At 43.7% G+C, this 21,627-nt stretch overlaps 1 protein-coding gene across 1 annotated transcript in view; it reads left to right on the top strand.

Annotated features, from left to right (window-relative positions):
* LOC144828103 (NACHT, LRR and PYD domains-containing protein 3-like) overlaps positions 1-21,627 on the top strand; it is a 646,597-nt gene that overhangs the window by 140,309 nt on the left and 484,661 nt on the right. Inside the window, 1 exon segment of the mRNA XM_078686228.1 lies at positions 20,915-21,085. Coding sequence (XP_078542354.1) covers positions 20,915-21,085 — 171 coding nt within the window.

Raw genomic sequence — 21,627 nt, 5'->3', positions numbered from 1 at the left:
TAAAACACTACCCCCAGCATGACCCTACACTACGCAAACACTACAACACTACCCAAAACCCTAAAACACTACCCCCAGCATGACCCTACACTACGCAAACACTACAACACAACCCTAAACCCTAAAACACTACCCCCAGCATGACCCTACACTGCGCAAACACTACAACACTACCCTAAACCCTAAAACACTACCCCCAGCATGACCCTACACTACGCAAACACTACAACACTACCCTAAACCCTAAAACACTACCCCCAGCATGACCCTACACTACGCAAACACTACAACACTACCCAAAACCCTAAAACACTACCCCCAGCATGACCCTACACTATGCAAACACTACAACACTACCCAAAACCCTAAAACACTACCCCCCAGCATGACCCTACACTACCCAAACACTACAACACTACCCAAAACCCTAAAACACTACCCCCAGCATGACCCTACACTACGCAAACACTACAACACAACCCTAAACCCTAAAACACTACACCCCAGCATGACCCTACACTACGCAAACACTACAACACTACCCTTAACCCTAAAACACTACCCCCAGCATGACCCTACACTACGCAAACACTACAACACAACCCTAAAACACTACCCCCAGCATGACCCTACACTACGCAAACACTACAACACTACCCTAAACCCTAAAACACTAGCCCCAGCATGACCCTACACTACGCAAACACTACACCACTACCCAAAACCCTAAAACACTAGCCCCAGCATGACCCTACACTACGCAAACACAACAACACAACCCTAAACCCTAAAACACTACCCCCAGCATGACCCTACACTACGCAAACACTACAACACAACCCTAAACCCTAAACACTACCCCCAGCATGACCCTACACTAAACAACCACCACAACTCTACACTACACTAACACAACACTACACTACACAACACTACACTACACAATAACTAACCCACGAAAAAATTAACACAAACCCACTTACCTCTCTCGTCATCGTGGTTTTCACAACGCAAATGCATTTACCATACATGCCTTTAAAACGTAATTCTTTGTAAAGGCATGCGTGATAAATGCACATGCGTTTTGAAAAAATGCGGGATAATGGTATGCGAGGTCAATGACCTTGCGGGATAATGGTATGCGGACTGAAAGTCCGCGGGATAAAAAATGCGGGAAAATGGCTGCAAACCATGATTAGCAGCAGACTTCCCTGGTGAGCACTAGCTTTACTACAGTGATCTAATGAGCAACTAGAGTGCTAACATTCAGAATTTATGGCAAATGTGTGACACATCTGAATGCCTTCTTGATAGAACCAAAGTAAACAAGCATTGAAAATGCAATAGGTCTCACCCTCGTTTAAGTTAGTCATTCTGTTTGTAATGAGGTGGCTTTTTAGCTTTGCTTTTATTAGTGTTTTTAAAACTTTCATGTAAATAACATGCATATGTATGCATATATGTATATGTATGCATGCATTTATATGTATATAGATATGCAGATTATATATGTTTATATATGTATATTACCTACTGGCGATAGCCAGTGGGTATATATAGTTAGGATTTTTTCTCTATGGGATTTCTGAAAATTCTATGTCTAATAACTTTGGCGTTTGTGGACGGAATTGGCTGAAATTTTCAGGAAAATGGCACATTTTGTTTCTGAGCAGCCCCTGAAAATGTGGGGGGGTTTCGTCAAGGGGGGGCCAAGAAAAAAGGGGGGTCCCAAAACGCGTTTTTCCCATTCATTTTTCTATAGGGCGGTTGGACTCACTTTTAGCTCGAATGGCTGAATGGATTTACATGAAACTTGGCAAAATTGTAGATATGGTTTGCCCGACGTGCCTTTGCTATGTCTCAATATATGTGCTCCAGTGGATTTTGAGAAATTAACGTTTAAAAAAATATATATATCTGTGACAGCGCTCCGGTTAGCGCCCCGGTTCGCGTACCTGACGCGTAACGGAACTTCGCGAAGCGAAGCTGATTGGCTCTCCGGTGTCTGTCAACATTCTAAACAGTCCGGAGCGGCCGCCATCTTGTCTCTCGGTAGGATCGAGAGACAAGATGTGGTGAAAAACGAAGGGGGAAATGAAGGAAAGGGGGCAAGGTAGACCCCTCCTGACCCCCTAGGATTGATGAGGGGGATAATAAAGTGCCCCGCGGGGCAAAAAAAATAAATAAATATTTTTTTGCGCTTTTACGCCGTAGAGGCGCGTCCCGGTACGCGAACCGGGCAGCTCACCGGGCAGCTAACCGGGCAGCTAACCGGCAGCGTAGCTGTCAGCATTGTAAACAGTCCGGAGCGGCCGCCATCTTGTCTCTCGGTAGGTTCGAGAGACAAGATGTGGTGAAAAAAGAAGGGGGAAATGAAGGAAAGGGGGCAAGGTAAACCCCTCCTGACCCCCTAGGATTGATGAGGGGGATATTAAAGTCCCCCGCGGGGCAAAAAAAATAAAAAAATTGTTGCGGTTTTTCACGGTAGCGGCGCTTCCCGGTACGCGAACCGGGCAGCTAACCGGCAGCGTAACGGGAGTCCGCCATCTTGTGTTTTTGGAGCGTCCGGTTCGCGTACCGGGTAGCGTCCCGGTAAGCGTAACAAGGGGAAAACCAAGAGAAACAGTAAAAAAAAAATTAAGGGAATAGATTTCCAGCAAACTTGGCAAAATTGTAGGGACTGTTTGTTTGATGTGCCTTTGCAAGGCCTCAAGATATGTGCACGTGTGGATTTTGTCTAATTAAGGTTAAAAAAAAATATATATCTGTAAGCGTGCTCCGGCACGCTTACGTTACGGGTTTTGTTTGCGCTGCAGAGCCGATACGTCACGGTTATGCAACGCGTCATGAGGCGTCTCACGTGGCTACGTGATACGTCACGTAATAAAGAATATATTTTACAGCTATAGATATTAGCTTTTAAAAAACCAATAAAATTCACTGAAAAAACCATAGGTTATAGACCATATATAGTTAGGAATTTGCATTTACAAAACCTTGAAAATTCACTGAAAAAACCATAGGTTAGAGACCATATATAGTTAGCTGGACATTTTATTGACATAAAACCAATGAAATTCCATATATAGTTAGTTGCACTAACTATATATCGCGCACCCGCAATCCACTGCTGATGATGTCACATATTACATCATTCATGACATGGTCAGTGACATCACTGATGACATCACTGATGACATCTCAAATGACATCACTGATGACATCACTGATGACATCTCAAATGACATCACTGATGACATCATGACACACCAATACCAGTTACTACATACGCACTCACTGATTCCTACGTATACACACACATTCACTCATTCACCCATACAATCACTCATACATACAGTCACTCATTATTACAACACTATCATATGCACTCATACACCTATGCAGACACTCACACACTGCCACTCATCCATGGAGTTACTCACACACCTAGTCAGTCCTGTAAAGAATCAATCACACTTCCATTTCCTCATCTATACAGTTAAACACAGAACACCATACTTCAGTGACATCACTGATGACATCTCAAATGACATCACTGATGACATCTCAAATGACATCACTGATGACATCATGACACACCAATACCAGTTACTACATACGCACTCACTGATTCCTACGTCTACACACACATTCACTCATTCACCCATACAATCACTCATACATACAGTCACTCATTATTACAACACTATCATATGCCCTCATACACCTAGTCAGTCCTGCAAAGAATCAATCACACTTCGATTTCCTCATCTATACAGTTAAACACAGAACACCATACTTTTTCACACATATACTAACACATACTTACTCTCTTATACAATCACTGATACAAGTACACATTGATATGCACAGTCACACACCTCCCAGCCAGCCACACACACACTCAGTCTTCCATACATCCACTCATTCTTCAATATGTAAAACATATTTAAACTTTACAAAAACACACAGACACTAGATGATGTCATCAGTGATGTCATCAGTGATGTCATTTGAGATGTCATCAGTGATGTCATCAGTGATGACATTTGAGATGTCATCAGTGATGTCATCAGTGATGTCACTGACCATGTCATGAATGATGTAATATGTGACATCATCAGCAGTGGATTGCGGGTGCGCGATATATAGTTAGTGCAACTAACTATATGGAATTTCATTGGTTTTATGTCAATAAAATGTCCAGCTAACTATATATGGTCTCTAACCTATGGTTTTTTCAGTGAATATATATATATATATATATATATATATATATATATATATATATATATATATATATATATATTCATTGAAGAAAACATAGGTTTCAGGGGTGCTATAGTTAGCTGGACATTTCACTCATACAAAACCATTGAAATGTCTCCGTTATAGTTAGTTGTACTAACTGTAACTCTCGCGCCCGCAATCCACTGGTGATGATGTCACATATTGCATCATTCATGACATGGTCAGTGACATCACTGATGACATCACTGATGCCATCTCAAATGACATCACTGATGACATCATCCAGTGAATGTGGTTTGGTTCCATATTTAAATATGTATTATATATATAGCAATCTGCATTGAAGAATGAGTGGATATATAAAAATCTGGATAGTGGATTTAGTAGGAGTGTAATTGATGATTGATTGTTTACTTGAGTAATTTATTGTGTCTCACTAAATATATTGGACAGTGACTAAACTGTGTGAATATCTGTATTACTTGGTCAGTTGTTGTGTAAACTGCCGCACCAGTTGGTTACTAGCTACGTGAAACTCTATATTAGTTATTGATTAGTTAACTGATTATTTGCAATGGAGAGTGAATGTGCCTGTGCTTCGGTGGGGGGGGTCTGTGACTGCCCAAAGATATGTGAATAGTTAATTCAGTACGTATATGAGGTTGACTACGTATTATAATACTTGTTTGGGTGAGTGAATATCTTTATGGGTGTGGTGATGAGCAAAAACATTCCTCAATGGTACATGTCCAACAAAGTAGAACAAATAAAAGACAGTGTATGTGAAAGTTGTTGTATATAAATAAGTGTACATAAAACTCATTGGTTGCATGAGTGACTGTATAGATAATTGTATACTTGTAATAGTGATTTCATAACACACTAAGTATGAGTTACTATTTATATGAATAAATGAAGTGATATTTGTAAGTGTGTAGCTGAGCAAATGTAAATAAGGTACATTGTTTGCAAAAGTGAGTAGGATGACTGCATAACTGAATAGGATATGTGCTGGTGTGTAATGTTAATATAAGTATATTTGATAGTGTTCTATTGATCATTGACAACATGTATGAGTGAATCTATAGGTAAGTGATTAGATGTGAGTGTAGATCTAGGAATTACTGAGTGGGTTTTTAGATACTTGTATTGCTATGTCAATGGATTCAAATATGGTACTAATTTTTCAGTGAGTGATGAAAGGTTATAGTATTGTATGATGTGTATCTGATTGTCACGTTGATGATGTCAACGGTGATGTCACCAGTGATGTCATTTGAGATGTCATCAGTGATGTCACTGACCATGTCATGAATGATGTAATATGTGACATCATAACCAGTGGATTGCGGGTGCGAGAGTTACAGTTAGTACAACTAACTATAACGGAGGAATTTCAATGGTTTTGTATGAGTGAAATGTCCAGATAACTATAACACCCCTGAAACCTGTGGTTTTTTCAGTGAATTTCAAAGTTTTTTTAAATGATAATTCCTAACTATAAACCTGCCTGAAACCAATGTTCTTTTTTGTGAATTTCAAAGGTTTTTTAAATGACAATTCCTACTTATAATGGTGACCACTTCCCCATATTTTGAACAAGAAACCAAATCTGCAATGCTACCTAAAAAATTCGGCAATAGTTCTACTTACCATTAACATCAACATTTAACTAATGTAAGAACATCGACTATGTACTGCGTGAATTACATCTAACTCATACCCATGTTTAAAGAGCAATATGTGATAGAGGTTCTAATTATACACATCCGACACCAAACAAAATCACAATGTCCAGCGGCGCCACCACCACAACCACCCCTCGGACCCCTCCCCCTACTACCTCAGAGGCAGCACAAAACAGGACATCAGACCGTTCCAAAATAATATATCCCCTCAACAGCACACTAGCTCAATGTACAGAGATGTGGCAACCAAGTATGTATAAGGGAAAGAACTCGAACATCAACAAAAATGTACACAAATCTAAGACTACCAGTGAAATACTATACACAATTCACTATACAAACCAAAAACTCTTCCGTGTGTTGATTTACCATTGATACGTGTAGTGTACTGAATAGTGGACGCAACCATATTATCTCAGAAACTGGGGAATATTTTGGTCATGTAGCTGTGTTCACCACCCCGTTGAAACAGAAGTGGATTGGGCTACTCCAACGTAAACAACGTCAACGTAAGACTATAAATAATTAGGCTACGCCTTGGGCGTTGTTCACTTCTGCAAAGAGAAGAGACTGCGCCGCAGCGAAGGTCTGCACCCTGCCACGTGGCTGCCGCCATGACCACGTGCCTAGTCGATACAGGCCCATTGCGAACTCAGCACCGCAGACTTATGTCTGTATCGACTACTGTCTTCGATCTACACTGCGGACAGCAAGGTTTACAATTTGAATTCAACTTTGGATCTAAATTTGTCGGCGGTATCCGTGCTGAGTACTGCCTTCAATCTACACTGTGGTCAGTAGAATTGACAACTTGATACCAGGTGCGCATCAGCACTACAGAAAACATTGATTTCAGTCTCGATTTATTTAAAGCAAAGACAATTGTACTATGTCCTCAGATTTTCCTAAAGTTTGAACAGTAGGAAATGCAGCCTTCATTTATTTAATGCAGAGACAATTGCACTATATGTCTTCAGATTTTGTTTACATAAGCGACAAAAAGCATTCGTCCATGTCTGTGTCAACAATTGACTTCAATCTACACTGCGTACAACAGGGTTCACAACTTGAATTCAGCTTTACATCTACACTATGGACAGCATTCAAGTTAGCCTTGATTTATGTACGGCAGAGACAATTTTGTTAATGGATGCCACAAAAAACATTCCTCAATGTCTGTACAAAGTACTGCCTTCAAATGTACACTGTGATCAAAAGAGTTCACTACTTGATACCAGAAGCGCATCAGCTCTACAGAAAATATTAAATTCATTCTCGATTTATTTAAGGCAGAGACAATTCTACTGTGTCATCAGATTTTGTTAACATATGTGACAAAGAAAGCATTCCTTGATGTCTGTGTCAACTACTGCCTTCGATCTACACTGCGGACAGATGGGTTCACAACTTGAATTCAGCTTTGCATCTACACTAGGGACAGCATTGAAGTTAGCCTTGATTTATGTAAGGCAGAGACAATTTTGTTAAATGATGCAACAAAAAACATTCCTCAATGTCTGTACTGAGTACTGCTTTTAAATGTACACTGCGATCAATAGAGTTCCCCACTTGATATCAGGAGCGCATCAGCACTACAAACATTGAATTAATTCTCGATTTATTTAAGTCAGAGACAATTGTACTGTCCTCAGATTTTTTTAAAGTGTGTGACAAAAAAGCATTCCTTGATGTCTGTATCAACTACTGCCTTCGGTCTACACTGCAACCAGCAGGGTTCACAACTTGGTACCAGTGGCGCTTTAGCTCTACAGGCAATATTAAATTCATTATCGATTTATTTAAGGCAGAGACAATTGTTCTGTGTCCTCAGATTTTGTTAACTGTGATAAAAAAACCATTCATCGATGTTTGTGTCGAGTGGTGTCTTTGATCTATACTCCAATTACTGTCCCCCAGCCGACCACGTATCATCGCAGGATACTACACGCTAAGCGCCAAAGGTACTACTAATTCAGTGCACCAAAAATCATCCCTCAAACCTACACAAAATCGCCACGTAGCCTTACTAAACCAAAATTCACAACACAAAAAACATTACTAACAGTACGGTCTGCCCAGACCACAAATCATTGCAGGCTCCACAGAACCTTGTTGTTTCAGGTACCACTAACTCAGTGGAAACCAAATGAAGTATAACACCTATCAAACCCTACACAATATCCCTTTTGTATGCTTCCTTCAAAAATGTAATATATCACTTATAGATTTAGTTGAATATTAAAATGCACGCTGCATACATGTTCGATCTTCCACTTCAATCATGATTGCAGATGATGCACTCCACCCTAAGATCTACACTGCAGACAGCAGGGTTTACAACTTGAATTCACATTTGCATCTACACTATAGATAGTAGGGAATTCAACCTTGATTTATGTAATGCAGAGACAATTATACTGTATGTATTCAGATTTTGTTAAAGTAAGTGAAAAAAGCATTCTTCTATAACTGTACTGACTAGTAGCTTCGATGTACACTGTGGACAGTAGGGTACAGAACTTGAATTTTCCTTTTGATCTACACTACAGACAGTATTAAATTCAGCCTTGATTTATTTAAAGCAGAGAAAAAAATAGTGCTATTGTACTGCTAGTATGCACAAGCACTTTCAATTGTTGCATCTTGTGAACTATGGTCACAAAGAATGTAGAAGATTGCGCCAAAATGTACCTCCACCACCGGCAATACCGAGTACCTCTGGGGTATCACCTTCAACATCGCCACCAGACATACGTCCCCAATTTGTGAAAGTTAGAATGCACTGCGTGAAGAGGAATTGTTTAATTTGTTATGGGGAGCAATCAGTACACCTAGTTTGCACAGCAATTGATAACCTTCTATGCTAGTTTTGCCCCTCCCCCCTCAAAGTTCATATAGTCCAGTATGCAACAGTGAATGGTTTCAGTGCAGCCCGCTCAGACCACACATCATCGCAGGGTGAGCACACGCTAAACACCAGATGTACCACTAACTTAGTACACCGTAAATAATTGCCACATGCCCTTGTTAAGGCAAAATTCAATAGTCAAAACACATTTTTACCAGTGCGGTCTGCCTGAACCACGCATCATCGCAGACTCTAAACAAACCGCCCCTTCCTCAGTGCACCACAACTCATGAACTCTTTAAGATAGAATCTTCTGTGTATTATTTCACATACAGTGCTCCTACCTTTGTACAGCAGAAGTCATAAACCGTTTATGATTAAATATCTGTGTGTGATATCATGATTACTATTCTACTTGTTACCAACAACAATGTAATAAAATGGAGTCGAGCACACGTGCCCGTACCCACTTCAACTATCTATCTGTGTCTGTGTATTTATTATGTTTGTAAAATGCTGCTCCTGCACCCTACCACATTATTTTGTCCTATAAATAACGTATACAACCATCTTACCTCTGACAGTAAGTGTGGGCTATTCCTCCTCCTTTTTTTTAGCATATTTATATGGCGCAAAATCAACTCAAATCTATATCCGCAATTTACATGACCACCGTATTTACAGTACATTTTCAGGCACGCGTACATTACGTCATTACTCTACAATAACGGGATGTGGACGCAACTCCGAGCCTCGAACACTGATTTCCAGCACCAAGTTCTATAGTGTACCTGAATAACCACATACGTATATATATTAGCTGCCCTTCATGTGCCAAAAATTGCAACTTAAACCTTTCACAGCCCTGTATTACTACAGCTTCAACACTCCACTGAATGTACAACAAACATTCATAATCACCGAAATGCGTAATATCCACCATATTTTATGTATGCAACGATGAACGAATATAGAGTCAGTGATACCCCGTACCTTCCATGTTGGCCAAGTTGTGGAACTTTACAGATATAATGACACATTTGCTTTTAAGACCCGGGTGACGTCAGCATTACAACATGGATACCTGAATCACTTGATTTTTCATATAGCTAACAACGGAATCATGCCCATAGCTCCGGAATCATGGTTCAGAGCCTCGCACACCACTGGCATACGTCAGGTCAGCCCACTCCACTTACGCTACCAGGAAAAAACAAATATGAAACATTGCCCAGATTTCCATTGTAGTGATTTCTTAGTTCCAGGTCTAGTTGTCAGAACGGCACACACACACACTCCCTCATGGCTGGTATACACCCACACCACACCCATCAAGCACATGCGTCACTACATACGTGACCGTACCAACAAAAAAGACGGCACCCACGAGCTCGACACCATTTTAGAGTTGCTCCCATCCCAAAAGCTGAGATGGCCCGTCCTCGTGGTTTGGACGCCTCATGTAGGCCCGAACAACCGAGTACAAGGGCCCACCACTACGTGCGTGGCCTCTTGTGTCACTGAGTTCGTGGTACGGGAAGGACTGAGCAGGTGAGGAACCTGCGATGATGATGGGAGCACGAGTATGTTGTTAGCCATACCGATATAAAGACTCGGCACCATATGTCAGACTTCTTGGTGGCAGAGCGGGACTGCATAATGTAGAAGGTTTCCTGTCCACGAAAAGGTGAGCAGTGAGGCCTGGGTGCGCATCGGAGGGAGTCAATGGGCTGCAGCAGACTGGATACAAAAAACCGGCGCAGAAATATAGGTATATGCTGTCCTATATACCGTACCTTATTGTATTTATATATATATTTTTTCCAATAGCAGCAACGTATTTATAATCGGTCAAATGTCCGGAATATAAACTGTACAAATAGTTGTTTTTAAATGCGGGAGGGAAGGTGTGTGAAAGGGCGATCTTAGTGTACTCCACATTAAGATAGTAACAAATTCAGGGGCCGATTCACACAACTAACTTAAGACAAAATTCTAACCTTACTACTTTTGGTATTCACAGAAGGCATTTAGTAGTAGTAAAGTTAGGATTGTGTCTTAAGTTTGACTTAAGACAGACTTAAGACAAACTTAAGACAAAATCCTAACTTAAGTCTGTATTAAGTCTGTATTAAGTCTGTATTAAGTCTGTATTAAGTCTGTATTAAGTCTGTATTAAGTCTGTATTAAGTCTGTCTTAGGTCTGTCAAAGGTCTGTCTTAAGTTTGTCTTAAGTCAAAATCCTAACTTTACTACTACTAAAAGCCTTTTGTGAATACCAAAAGTAGTACGTTTAGGCTGTAGTCTCAAGTTAGTTCTGTGAATCGGGCCCACCAATCATAACATCTTTCTTTTACTATCTTTTAGATGTAGAGCTTCAGGGTGCATTTTGTCCCAGCACGTGGTGAAAAACACACCAGTGACAGAAGGGTGAGCTGCGAATATTCTTTTCAGTCACTCTCTCACTTCCTCTCTCCTTTGATAAAGAAATGACACACAATGTTAACTTCCTTTTCATTATCTTACAGGTTGTTTCACAAATTGGCGTAAGTTCGTGGATTCTGCATTGATGCGTTGCCATCGTAACAACGTCTGAGAAGGCTGCTTCGACATGTGGTGCACCCTCTTTGAATCACACCAATGGCACAAGGTGTGCAAATAAACTTGTTTCCGAAACAACGACAAGTCAACTGTGAAAGGAGAGAGGGGGTAGTGTGCAGCAGCTTCACTGCGTAGAAATGTACAATTACCTCCAACAAGTGAGAATAGGTTACAACAGTCTGAGGGGCAGATACTCAAGCCTCTTGTGCCACTTTTGTGTCACTTTTAACATGGGAAACGTGGCGCAAGGAGCTTCTAAATCTGCTTCTGAATTCCCAAGAAAAACACTCACCTCCGGACTCTGCGAGTCAATGGGGTGCAACAGTCTAGGTACGCAATATTGGGAACTCACTGCTATGCAGTGGGAGTGCATGGTATATACTACTTTGGAAGAAAAACAGCGCACAGACACTTCCTTACAGTGGAAGTTGATGAAATACATTATCCTGAGTGTACAAATAAATAAAGCAAAAATATACGTGTGCAGTTGTATGTACTATGCTATTACTAACTCTATATACTATCATTCAGATCACTAAACTGGAGGGTGCACTACGAACCAGCACATGCTTGGACATACAACTGAGGCAAAAGGTGAGCTACGAAGATTTTCTCCAATATTAACTGCTCCATCTATAACTTTCTCTCTCTCAAGTTTTAATGTCATTTTTTCTCTCTTTCTCTCTCTCACACATCGTTTCTCTTTTAAAGTTTTAAAGCTATGGACGGTCCTGTCCACTCCGCACGCACCGAAACTTGGTAATTTTCATCTTACCCATTTGGCATACGCTGATGACATTGTTCTTATGAGCCTAACTAAAGTGGGCCTGTCCAGACTACTGTCAGTAACATCACAATTTTTAACGGCAAATAACCTCACTCTGAATTTAGCTAAGACAAAAACAATGTCGATAACCAACCGTCGTACAGTGCAACTTAGCATATCATTTGAGGGAAAACCACTTGAAAGAGTAACAAACTACAAATACCTAGGTTACTACCTCGATGACAAGCTCACTCTGAACGCCCCAAAAAAATATATGAAGCAGAGAGCCGGAGCTCTAATTTTCGCACTTAGCTCACTGGCAAAAAAGTTGCAAGGCCCTTCGCTGAAACCTCTACTAACAGTGATGGCAACCAAAGTACTTCCAACATTATCCTATGCAAGCATAGCCATGCAGGGAAAGGATGACATTACCTTAAACAGCCTTACTGCAAAAATCTACAAGAAGGCCTTGCAACTTCCACGCTCAGCTTCTCCTGCCCAGACGCGTTTAGAATTTGGCCTGATGAACGAGACACTGGGAAGACTCTATACAAGCATTAGAGCATGGTATAGAATTAAATCGAATTCTACAAATAACACCTTGGACAGCTTGTTATGGCAGGAATTAGAAAATCAACAAAATTCTGCCGCAAACAAATATCTGACAGGTGCTCTGGAGCAAACATGCACGGTAACCTTGTGGGAAAAAAACCTACCATTCACGTCCTTTAAACAGGTTCTAAAAAAAGCAGCCAAATTTCACTCACTAATTACGGACAAAGCCATCTTCGCCGCCCGCTCCCACGCATGGACCGTGATTAACAGCTATAACAATCTCATCCCGGCTACCTACCTTGCATCAACATACTCCGTGTTTATAAAAAAAAAGGCTGATGGCAGTGAGATTCGGCAAACTACCAACTCTGGCGGATGAACCTGCCTGGAAACGCCCAGAAGCTAACACCTGCCGACTATGCGGCATTACAAAAGAAGATATCATCCACATTATATGCCACTGCAAAACACTGACCCAGGAGCGAACACTCTTTTTAAAGAACATTTTTAAGGCCAAACGCCTACGCACCTGTAGATCTGCCATTATTGGTGCCTTAGACTCAACAGATCCAATAATTAATTGCAAATTTATAAAATTCTTGATAGCCTTTGAAAAGCGGCTGAAAGCTCTTGATATCTTAAAATAAGATGTTCAGTATTATCAACTATTTTAACGACGAACACTCGGATAAAGCTCCTACCAGTATCATCCCAAATTTTGCATTTTAAACTGTACTATGCAGTAATTTTATTGATTTTATTGTAATGTTAAATTCTCTTCCATCTTCGTTTTGTTATGGTTTTAATTAACTAAACAATAAAGTTTATATTCCACTCTGCCGTGTACAACCAAAGCTGAGTTCAAGTTGTGAACTCTTGGTCACATAAAGGGGCTTATTTACAAGCCCCTTGCGCCACTTTTGCGTCACTTTTAACATGGGAAAAGTAACGCAAAAGTGGCACAAGGGGCTTGTAAGTAAGCCCCAAAGAATATTGTCCTGCATAATGACTTGATCTCTCACCTAATTCTGTCTCATCTCTGAATCATTTTAAAGACCTGTTGATCCATACTGTAAATCTGACGCAGTAGGCACTTCCGTACAGACACCTCTTGAACGCGGGCCTATAAGAGAGGTGGAATGTATCAGGCACACTGCATATGTGCAAATAAAGAAATATTGCCAAGTATTACCTTAACTTGTAATGTTTGACCTCATTTAGTCACAGCGATCTAATTTAGAAAACTCTTTTTTACATTTTTGTTTTGCAGATTACCTACCCTTCTTCTATTGGAGTCCATATCACATTTTGTTTATTATATTGTTTTGTTAAAGTTATGTTTCTAGTTATTTATTATATTATTATCTTAAAGTTATGCTTCTAGTTATTTATTGTTGTTTTAATAAAAGTTAATTTTAAAAAGTATATACGTCTTTTTCTGACAACATTTCACTATTATTTAGTGTGATAATCATATAGTTAGAAAACATTTAAAAATAGAAATGATATTTATAACTAGAAGTATAATACTGAGGCGAACTCTTTACAAGCTCTTTATCAGAGTCTGTAGCTGCGATTAACGGTTCCTATGGAAAACTTTTAAAACTCCAGCACAGTAACTGTTTCGATTAGCAACATTGTGTGGTGAACTTCTAACCTCTGTGCTCACTTAAGTGTTCCATGAACTGTTACTATGGTAACAGGCAGTAAGCCGTTTGGGGGTAGGGTTGAAAGGTCCTGGCTGTACAGAAACCATTATATTTACCCAGGATCCTCTACATGACAGAATGGAAAGCAAAGTAAAACAGAACACTGTGTACCAGATTTACAACCCCCTTGCGCCACTTTCACGATCAAGGGCCCGCCCTGCAAAATGCCAGGGCGGACGAGCTTAGCCCAGGTGCATGATGGATCACGAATGGCGTCTTCATTCGAAGGTGGCGCAAGGTCTCTTTCAACAGTGGGGAGAGCCTTGGTTAGATTTATTCGCTACCGAAGAGAATGCGCAATGTCATCAGTTCTGCGTGATGGAATTTCCAAGGTGGCACTCGCTCTGAGACGCATTTCATCGCGAGTGGAGTTGCGGTCTATTGTACGCCTTTCTGCCTATACCACTTCTACCAGAGTGCTGAAGAAGATCAGACACGACCGGGCCCAAGTTATTCTTGTGGCGCCGGACTGGGCTGGAAGAGTTTGGTATCCTGAGCTACTCAGTATGAGCGTCGATCCCCCGATTCGTCTGCCTCTTCGGGAGGATTATCTGTCACAGCAACAGGGGATGGTCCTGCACCCAAACCTGTCCAGTCTCCACCTTCTTGCGTGGAGATTGAGCGGTGAGCGTTGATTCCCTTTGACTTGCCTCCTGTAGTCTGTGATGTGATTCTGGCAGCCAGGCGTCCCTCCACTAAAGTGGTATATGCCTGCAGGTGGAACAAACTTGTGGCATGGTGCACAGCAAAGGCCGTGGATCCCCTTTCTACCGCTCTTTCAGAGGTCCTTTTGTTCCTTCTTTCTTTGGCCCGGCTACCAGATCAGCCTTCTTTTTTCAAGCCCCCTGTTGTAAATCGATTTCTCAAAGGCATCACATACCTTTTCCGTCCTATTCTGTTTGTGATGCAACAGTGGGACTTAAATCTACTTTTGACCAATCTGATGTGCGCTCCTTTCGAGCCTCTTCACAACTATCGTCTTCGTCTTTTGACTCTGAAGACTGCCTTCCTGGTTGCCAACACCTCCGCTAGGCGAGTGAGTGAGCTCCAGGCTCTTTCTTGTAAACCTCCTTTCCTTTCCATTCATCCGGACAAGGTTATGGTCAGCCCCAGCCCTTCCTTTTTGCCAAAAGTTGGCACGGCCTTTCATATTGGACAGACTGTTACCTTGCCCACTTTATTCCCTCCTTCACATCCTTCGAGAGAGGAAGAAAGTCTCCACTGTTTGGACCCAACATGTGCGTTTTCGTTTTACCTCCACTGCACACAACAGTTCCGGGTGGATGACCAACTCTTTGTTGGCTATGTTGGCACCAAGAAAGGTTGGGGTGTGCACAAGAGGACTATCTCCCGCTGGGTTGTCATGTGCATCAAAACCAGTTAGTCTTTGGCTCAAAAATAGCCTCTGGTAGGGCTGCGTGCTTATTCCACCCGAGCAACTGCAGCCACTACTGCTTTGGAACGGGGTGTCCCCCTGCAAGACATCTGTCAGGCAGCAACGTGGGTATCACTGCACATGTTTACAAAACATTATTGCCTGGACAGCCAAGTGCGGAGAGGTGACTTTTTTGGCTGTTCTGTTTTCTAGGAATTCCTGGTGTGATCTTGGTTCGCAGACCCACCACCAGGGTTGGTACTGCTGGGGCCATCGACTCCAGTTCGTCAGCCGACGACAGCACTTCGACGCCGCTGCTTGAATCGCGACCTGCCAGGACCGCGACGAGCACCCCATTCACTTCGCACCACGACCTTGGTCTCACCGGCGATGCCATCTGACGCCGCACCGAACCACTGCTCTCACTGCGACTTGAGGGCACCGCACGCTGAACTGCTGCACTTCGCACCGCAGCACCCGACGCTTGCCGACCCCAGCTCTCCTAACTTCAACAGAGAGGAATTCGACCTGCAACGCGTGTGACTTCAAGGGCCCTGGTGACACCTGCACCGACCTCCGGAACAGACGCTTGCTGACGCCGTGATTTCAGAAGCTCAACGAGAGCTCGCCGACGCCCTGCATTTCTAAAGGTACTGTTTATGGGTCTTCCCGACACCGTAGCTGGCCTGCGATGCCAAGGTCAGCCAGAACTGTTTGGATTTGTTTGCTCTTGATGACGTGATAGCCCCGGACGGAGCTATCGACATCAAGGAACTATTTTTCAAGCGTATTTGATAACCGAAGATTTTTAAGTACTGCATTGTGCATGTTTATCATTGTTGGTCTTGTCTTAAATATATAAAAACATTGGATATTTATCTAAACCGGTGTGGTTTATTTTTGTAGTACGTACATTGTATTACTGTTGGTTATGTGCAATTCTTTACACACTGCCTCTAAGATAAGCCTGATTACTCGTGCCAAGCTACCAAGGTGGTGAGCAGGGGCTATTTTAGGAGTGTAACTCCCTTATCCTGACTAGAGTGGAGTGTTTGGCACACGTCCTAGCTGACCAAAATTTCCATTTCTAGCAGATGCCCTCAGTGGGGCCAGGCTCTTTACCCCCCACCCGCCCCTCACAAGCAGGAGCCTGCAGTACTCTTTCCATTACAAGTCTGGACCTGTGAGCCTTGTAGTATCAATCAATCAGGGGTTTGTAAAGCACAGCTGCTCACCCGGAAGGGTCTCAAGGTGCTGAGGGGGTTGCCCAGCTCCTGGATATGTACGGTGATTCGTCGAAGAGCCAGGTCTTGATGTCCTTCAAGAATTTGGAGAGTGTTGGTGTCTGTCAGAGGTGGAGATGAAGGGTGTTCCATGCCTTGGCCATGAGGAGGTAGAAGGAGCGTCCTGTTTTGATCTTCTTGATGCTTAGTACAGTCGCAAGAGACAGCTGGGCTGAGCGTAGGGATCTTTGGGGTGAATGGAACGAGCGGCAGTGATTCATGTAGGCGGGTCCAGTGTTGTGGAGGGGCTTGTGGGCGTGGATGAGAAGCTTTAAGGTGATTCTCTTCTTGACAGGGTGCCAGTGTAGTGGCTGTAGGTGTTGGCTGATGTGGCAGTAGCGTGGTAGGTTGAGGACTAGTCTGGCAGCAGCATTCTGGATATCTGGAGTTTGCGGGTGAGGTTCTTGTTGATGCTGGCGTAGAGTGCGTTGCTGTAGTCCAGTCTGCTGCTGATGTGGCTGTGGTCTACAGTTTTCCTGTGTTCGAGGGGAATCCAGTTGAAGGTCTTTTAGAGTAGGCGGAGGGTGTGGTAGCAGTAAGATGTGACCGTGTTGATCTGGCAGTCCATTTTGAGTTCGTAGTCCAGGATGATTCTGAGGTTGTTTGCGTGGTCCGTGGGGGAGTGAGGGTTCCCAAGGGCAGAGGGCCACCAGGTATCGTCCCAGGCTTCGGAGTTTGGGACCATTATGAGTACTTCAGTTTTGTCCGTGTTGAGTTGTAGGCAGCTGTTCTTCAACCTGGCGGCTGCTTCCATTCCTTCTTGAAAGTTGTGTTTGGAGCTGTTTGGTTTGTTGGATAGGGAGAGGATGAGTTGGTGTTGTCTGTGTACATGTAGACTTTGAGCAGGGTGGGGCTGATGGAGGATCCTTGGGGGACTCCACAGGTGGTCGGTGTGCGTTCCAAGAGAAAAGGAGGGAGTCTGACCTGCTGCATTCTGCCAGAGAGGAATGAGCGTTGTGGAGTCTGCGGGCTAGGTTGCGGTGTGAGACTGTGTCAAAGCCAGTGGAAAGGTCCTGGAGGATGAGGGCCACAGTTTTACCTCTGTTGAGGAGGGAGCGGATGTCGTCTGTCGCGACGAGAAGGGTGGTTTTGGTGCTGTGATTGTTTCTGAAGCTTGATTGAGAGGAGTTGACAATGTTGTTGTCATCTATGAAGGAGGCGAGTTCACTGACAGCTTTTTCAATGACTTTCGCCGGATACCGGAGTAAGGAGATCGTTCTGAAGTTCTTGTGGTCGGTAGGGTACGCAGAGGGTTTTTTCAGGAGAGGGTTGATCTCAGCATGTTTCCAGTCATCGGGGAAGAAGGCGGTCTCAAAGGAGCAGTTGATGATTCGTTGAAGCTTGCGGGCGATGATGTCTGTGACTCAGTGGTAGATGAGGTGGGGGCAGGGATCTGTGGGAGCCCAGAAGTGGGTTGTCTTCATAGTCTTTAGGGTGTCTTTGATGCTGAGGACGGTCCAGCTGTCCAGTGTCGGCTGTGTGGTGTAGGGAGCGGTGGGTGTGGGTTCCTCGTGGAGATTGTTGTCATCAAAGTTGTCATAGGTCTTGCTTTTGTGATGGAAAATGGCGCTGAGTATGTCGTAGAGGTCCTGGGAGGGTGGGATGTCGGTAGTCTTGCTGTTGGGTTTAGCAAACTCTTTGATGATGCTGAAGAGTTCCTTGCTGTTGTGTGCGTTGGTGGAGATTCTGTCCTTGAGTGCTTTCTTCATTGAGTGCCTGATGAGTTTGTGGTGGGCGGTGATGGCTGCTTTGAAGTTGTCGAGGTCGGCTGGGGTTTGGGAGTTCCTCCATAGCTTTTCGAGGCGTCTGCAGGTTTGTCTGGATTCTCGGAGTTCAGTGGAGAACCATCTGGCTTTCTTGGCATGTGGGTTCGAAGTTTTCCTGAGGGGGGCGATGGTGTTGGCGCAGTAGGTGATCCAGTTGTGTAGAGTATGGGCAGCATTGGTGGGGTCGTCGTTGGTGGTGGGAGCACAGCTGCTGAGGGAGGTGGCGAGGTGGTCGTCTGAGATCTTGTTCCAATTCCTGCACTGGAGCTGGTGTGGACATCTGTGGGAGATGTTTGTTTTGAAGGTAAGGAGGGTGACGTCAGGGGTGGTGCTGTCGAGGAGATCCCAGATTTCCGCAGCATGTCTGTGGAGGGAGCAGACACTGAGGAGGCTGCATTGCAGGTTTTGGGGTGCGATTGAGTTGTTGCTAGAGGGTGGAGGTGGGTCCTGGGTCTCTGTGAAGATGAAGGAGTGTCGGCAGTGTTGGCAGGTGAAGGGTTCGTGGGTGACGAGAGGTGAGGAGAGCCTGCAGTTGTTGTTCTTGCCAATGTTGAGTGCATAGAGAGCCCATGAGCTGTAGCGTTGGCGGGTCGGAGGACCAGGGTTCCTGGTTCTGGTCGTGGGAGGGTCACAGATGGGCTTGCCTTTGACGCGCCTTCGGTGGGCCAGCAGCACACTTGCGGCGCGGCCGCCATTGAGTAGGGGTCGGGGGAGGGCAGAACAGCTGGGAGGCGGAAGAGCAAGGGGCCTCGGGGGAAGCAGCGGTGGGAAAATGGCAGAAGAAGGCCGAAAGCGGGGGAAGAAAGAAAAAAAAAAAGGAAAGAAATAAAGAAAGTTAATAAGAATAAATGACAGGCAAGAGTAGATCCGAGAGAAACTTGCTGGAAAAGTGGAGCAGGACGAGGCACTGGACCTCGAACCGTGGTCAGCTGCGGTGAAAGTCAGAGGTGCACTATAAATGGAGCTGTGAGCTGGGAGAGCAGAAACCCGAGGGGTCTTGCTCGTCTCAGCGCACAGTGGCTGCCATTAAGTAGGGGTCAGGGGAGGGCGGGACAGCTGGGAGGCTGGAGCGGGAGGGGCTTCCTGGGCAGCTGCAGCAGGAAAATGACAGAAAGAGGCTGAAAGTGGGTGAAGAAAGTATTGAAAGAAATAAAGTAAAGAAAAATGTAAAGGAATAGACTAAAGAAATAGAATAAAGAAATAAAGAAAATCAATAAGAATAAATGACAGGAAAGAGTAGAGCTGAGAGAAACCGGCTTGAAAAGTAGAGCAGTCCGATGGCGAGGCACAGGGCCTTGAACCATGGTCAGCGGCGGTGAAAGGCAAGAGGCTCTGCCTAGGTGCACGGTAGGCGGAGCTGAGTGCTGGGAGAGCAGAAACCCAAGGGGTCTTGCTTGATTTGATACCAGACCTGGGTGCGGTTGACACACATCACATGAGGCATCTTTGTGAATGGGGTCATTAAGCAACCTGTGATCGCTCACGGTTCTGCTGCTTAAGAGGAGTAAAACAGGGCAGGCACATGTATGTCCATGTACCACCAAGAGTACAGCGTGTCCAGAGGTGCCCTGCATGGGGTTCCTTCACATACTCTGCCCGACCCTTCTTTCCCAACTCCACAACATACTCCTGCACAGTGTCGACCCCCGATGGGACTAGGAAAGGAAGGATCTCCAGGTGGGCAAGGGCCAAAACATTTTTGCATACCAATGGATGCAGACCTCTTCCCAAACCTGATCTATGTATGGAGAGCCACCCGTGTATTAATAGACCGGTCTCAGCAGTAACTGCTACAGATATCAGTGGACTATTCACACCGCAGCAAAGGGTCTCCAGCATGAAACATGTATTAAAATACCTACTAATATGTACATTTATTTCTGCCTTTTCTAGTCTGTTATTTGCCCTCCTGTGCTCACTTTATAAATAGGATCTGGTGGATGTTTGACAAGGGGATGTGTCACTGGAGAGGAGGAAGTCAAAGACAGGAAGGAAATAAAGATAAAACTGAAGTTCTGACGCCCCTGTCTGTGCTCTGCTTTATTCCTCTCCACGTCTCTTCTGTCCTGCAGGTTGCGAGGCTGCGACCTCACAGGTTCATGTTGCGAAGACCTCGCCTCTGTCCTGCAAACAAACACATCTCTCACAGAGCTCGACATGTTAGCCAATCATCTGGAAGATGCTGGAGTGAAGAAGTTGTGCGAAGGCCTAAAACATCCCAGCTGCAAACTGCAGAAACTGTGGTATGGATCTGTGTGTTTCCTAATCACATTATAAATTACTGTATTTTTTCTGTTTGTTTTGTGGTAGGTACAGCCTTTCTCGTGCATGAGTGAGGCTTGTGAAGTGCTGGTGCCAGATTCCAAATCCGTAGTCAAAGACCGCGCCCCTCTAATGAAGCGGAGTGGTACATTCCAAGCACTGTTTCTCCTGTATTTAGGGTCAAATGTAATCTGCCTTAACAAGAGATCAAAATTGCAGTTCCTGCCAATCCTATCTAAAGATTAATTAATCTTAATGCCCTCATGATTAGAGTAAATGCCTTTGATTAGGAGGACTTTACCAAGAGCGTCCTGAAGTGACTGCTACAGTTATTGTATTATTATATTGAACAAGGCAACCCAAAGAAGCGATGAGCTAAGGACCTTGGGTAGCTACGTATTTCAAAGAACAGTGCTCCCTAATCAATAGGGGATGTACGAGAATAAATATAGGCTAAATAGGTACTATATTCTTTGCCCAGCCGGGCAGTGTTTAATTTGGAGTATATCAAAATACATATACA

The sequence above is a fragment of the Lissotriton helveticus genome, chromosome 4_1, assembly GCF_964261635.1.
Source record: "Lissotriton helveticus chromosome 4_1, aLisHel1.1, whole genome shotgun sequence".
Lineage (NCBI taxonomy): Eukaryota > Metazoa > Chordata > Amphibia > Caudata > Salamandridae > Lissotriton > Lissotriton helveticus.
Note: the sequence above shows the minus strand (reverse complement) of the source record. Positions and strands in the feature narration are given on the sequence as shown.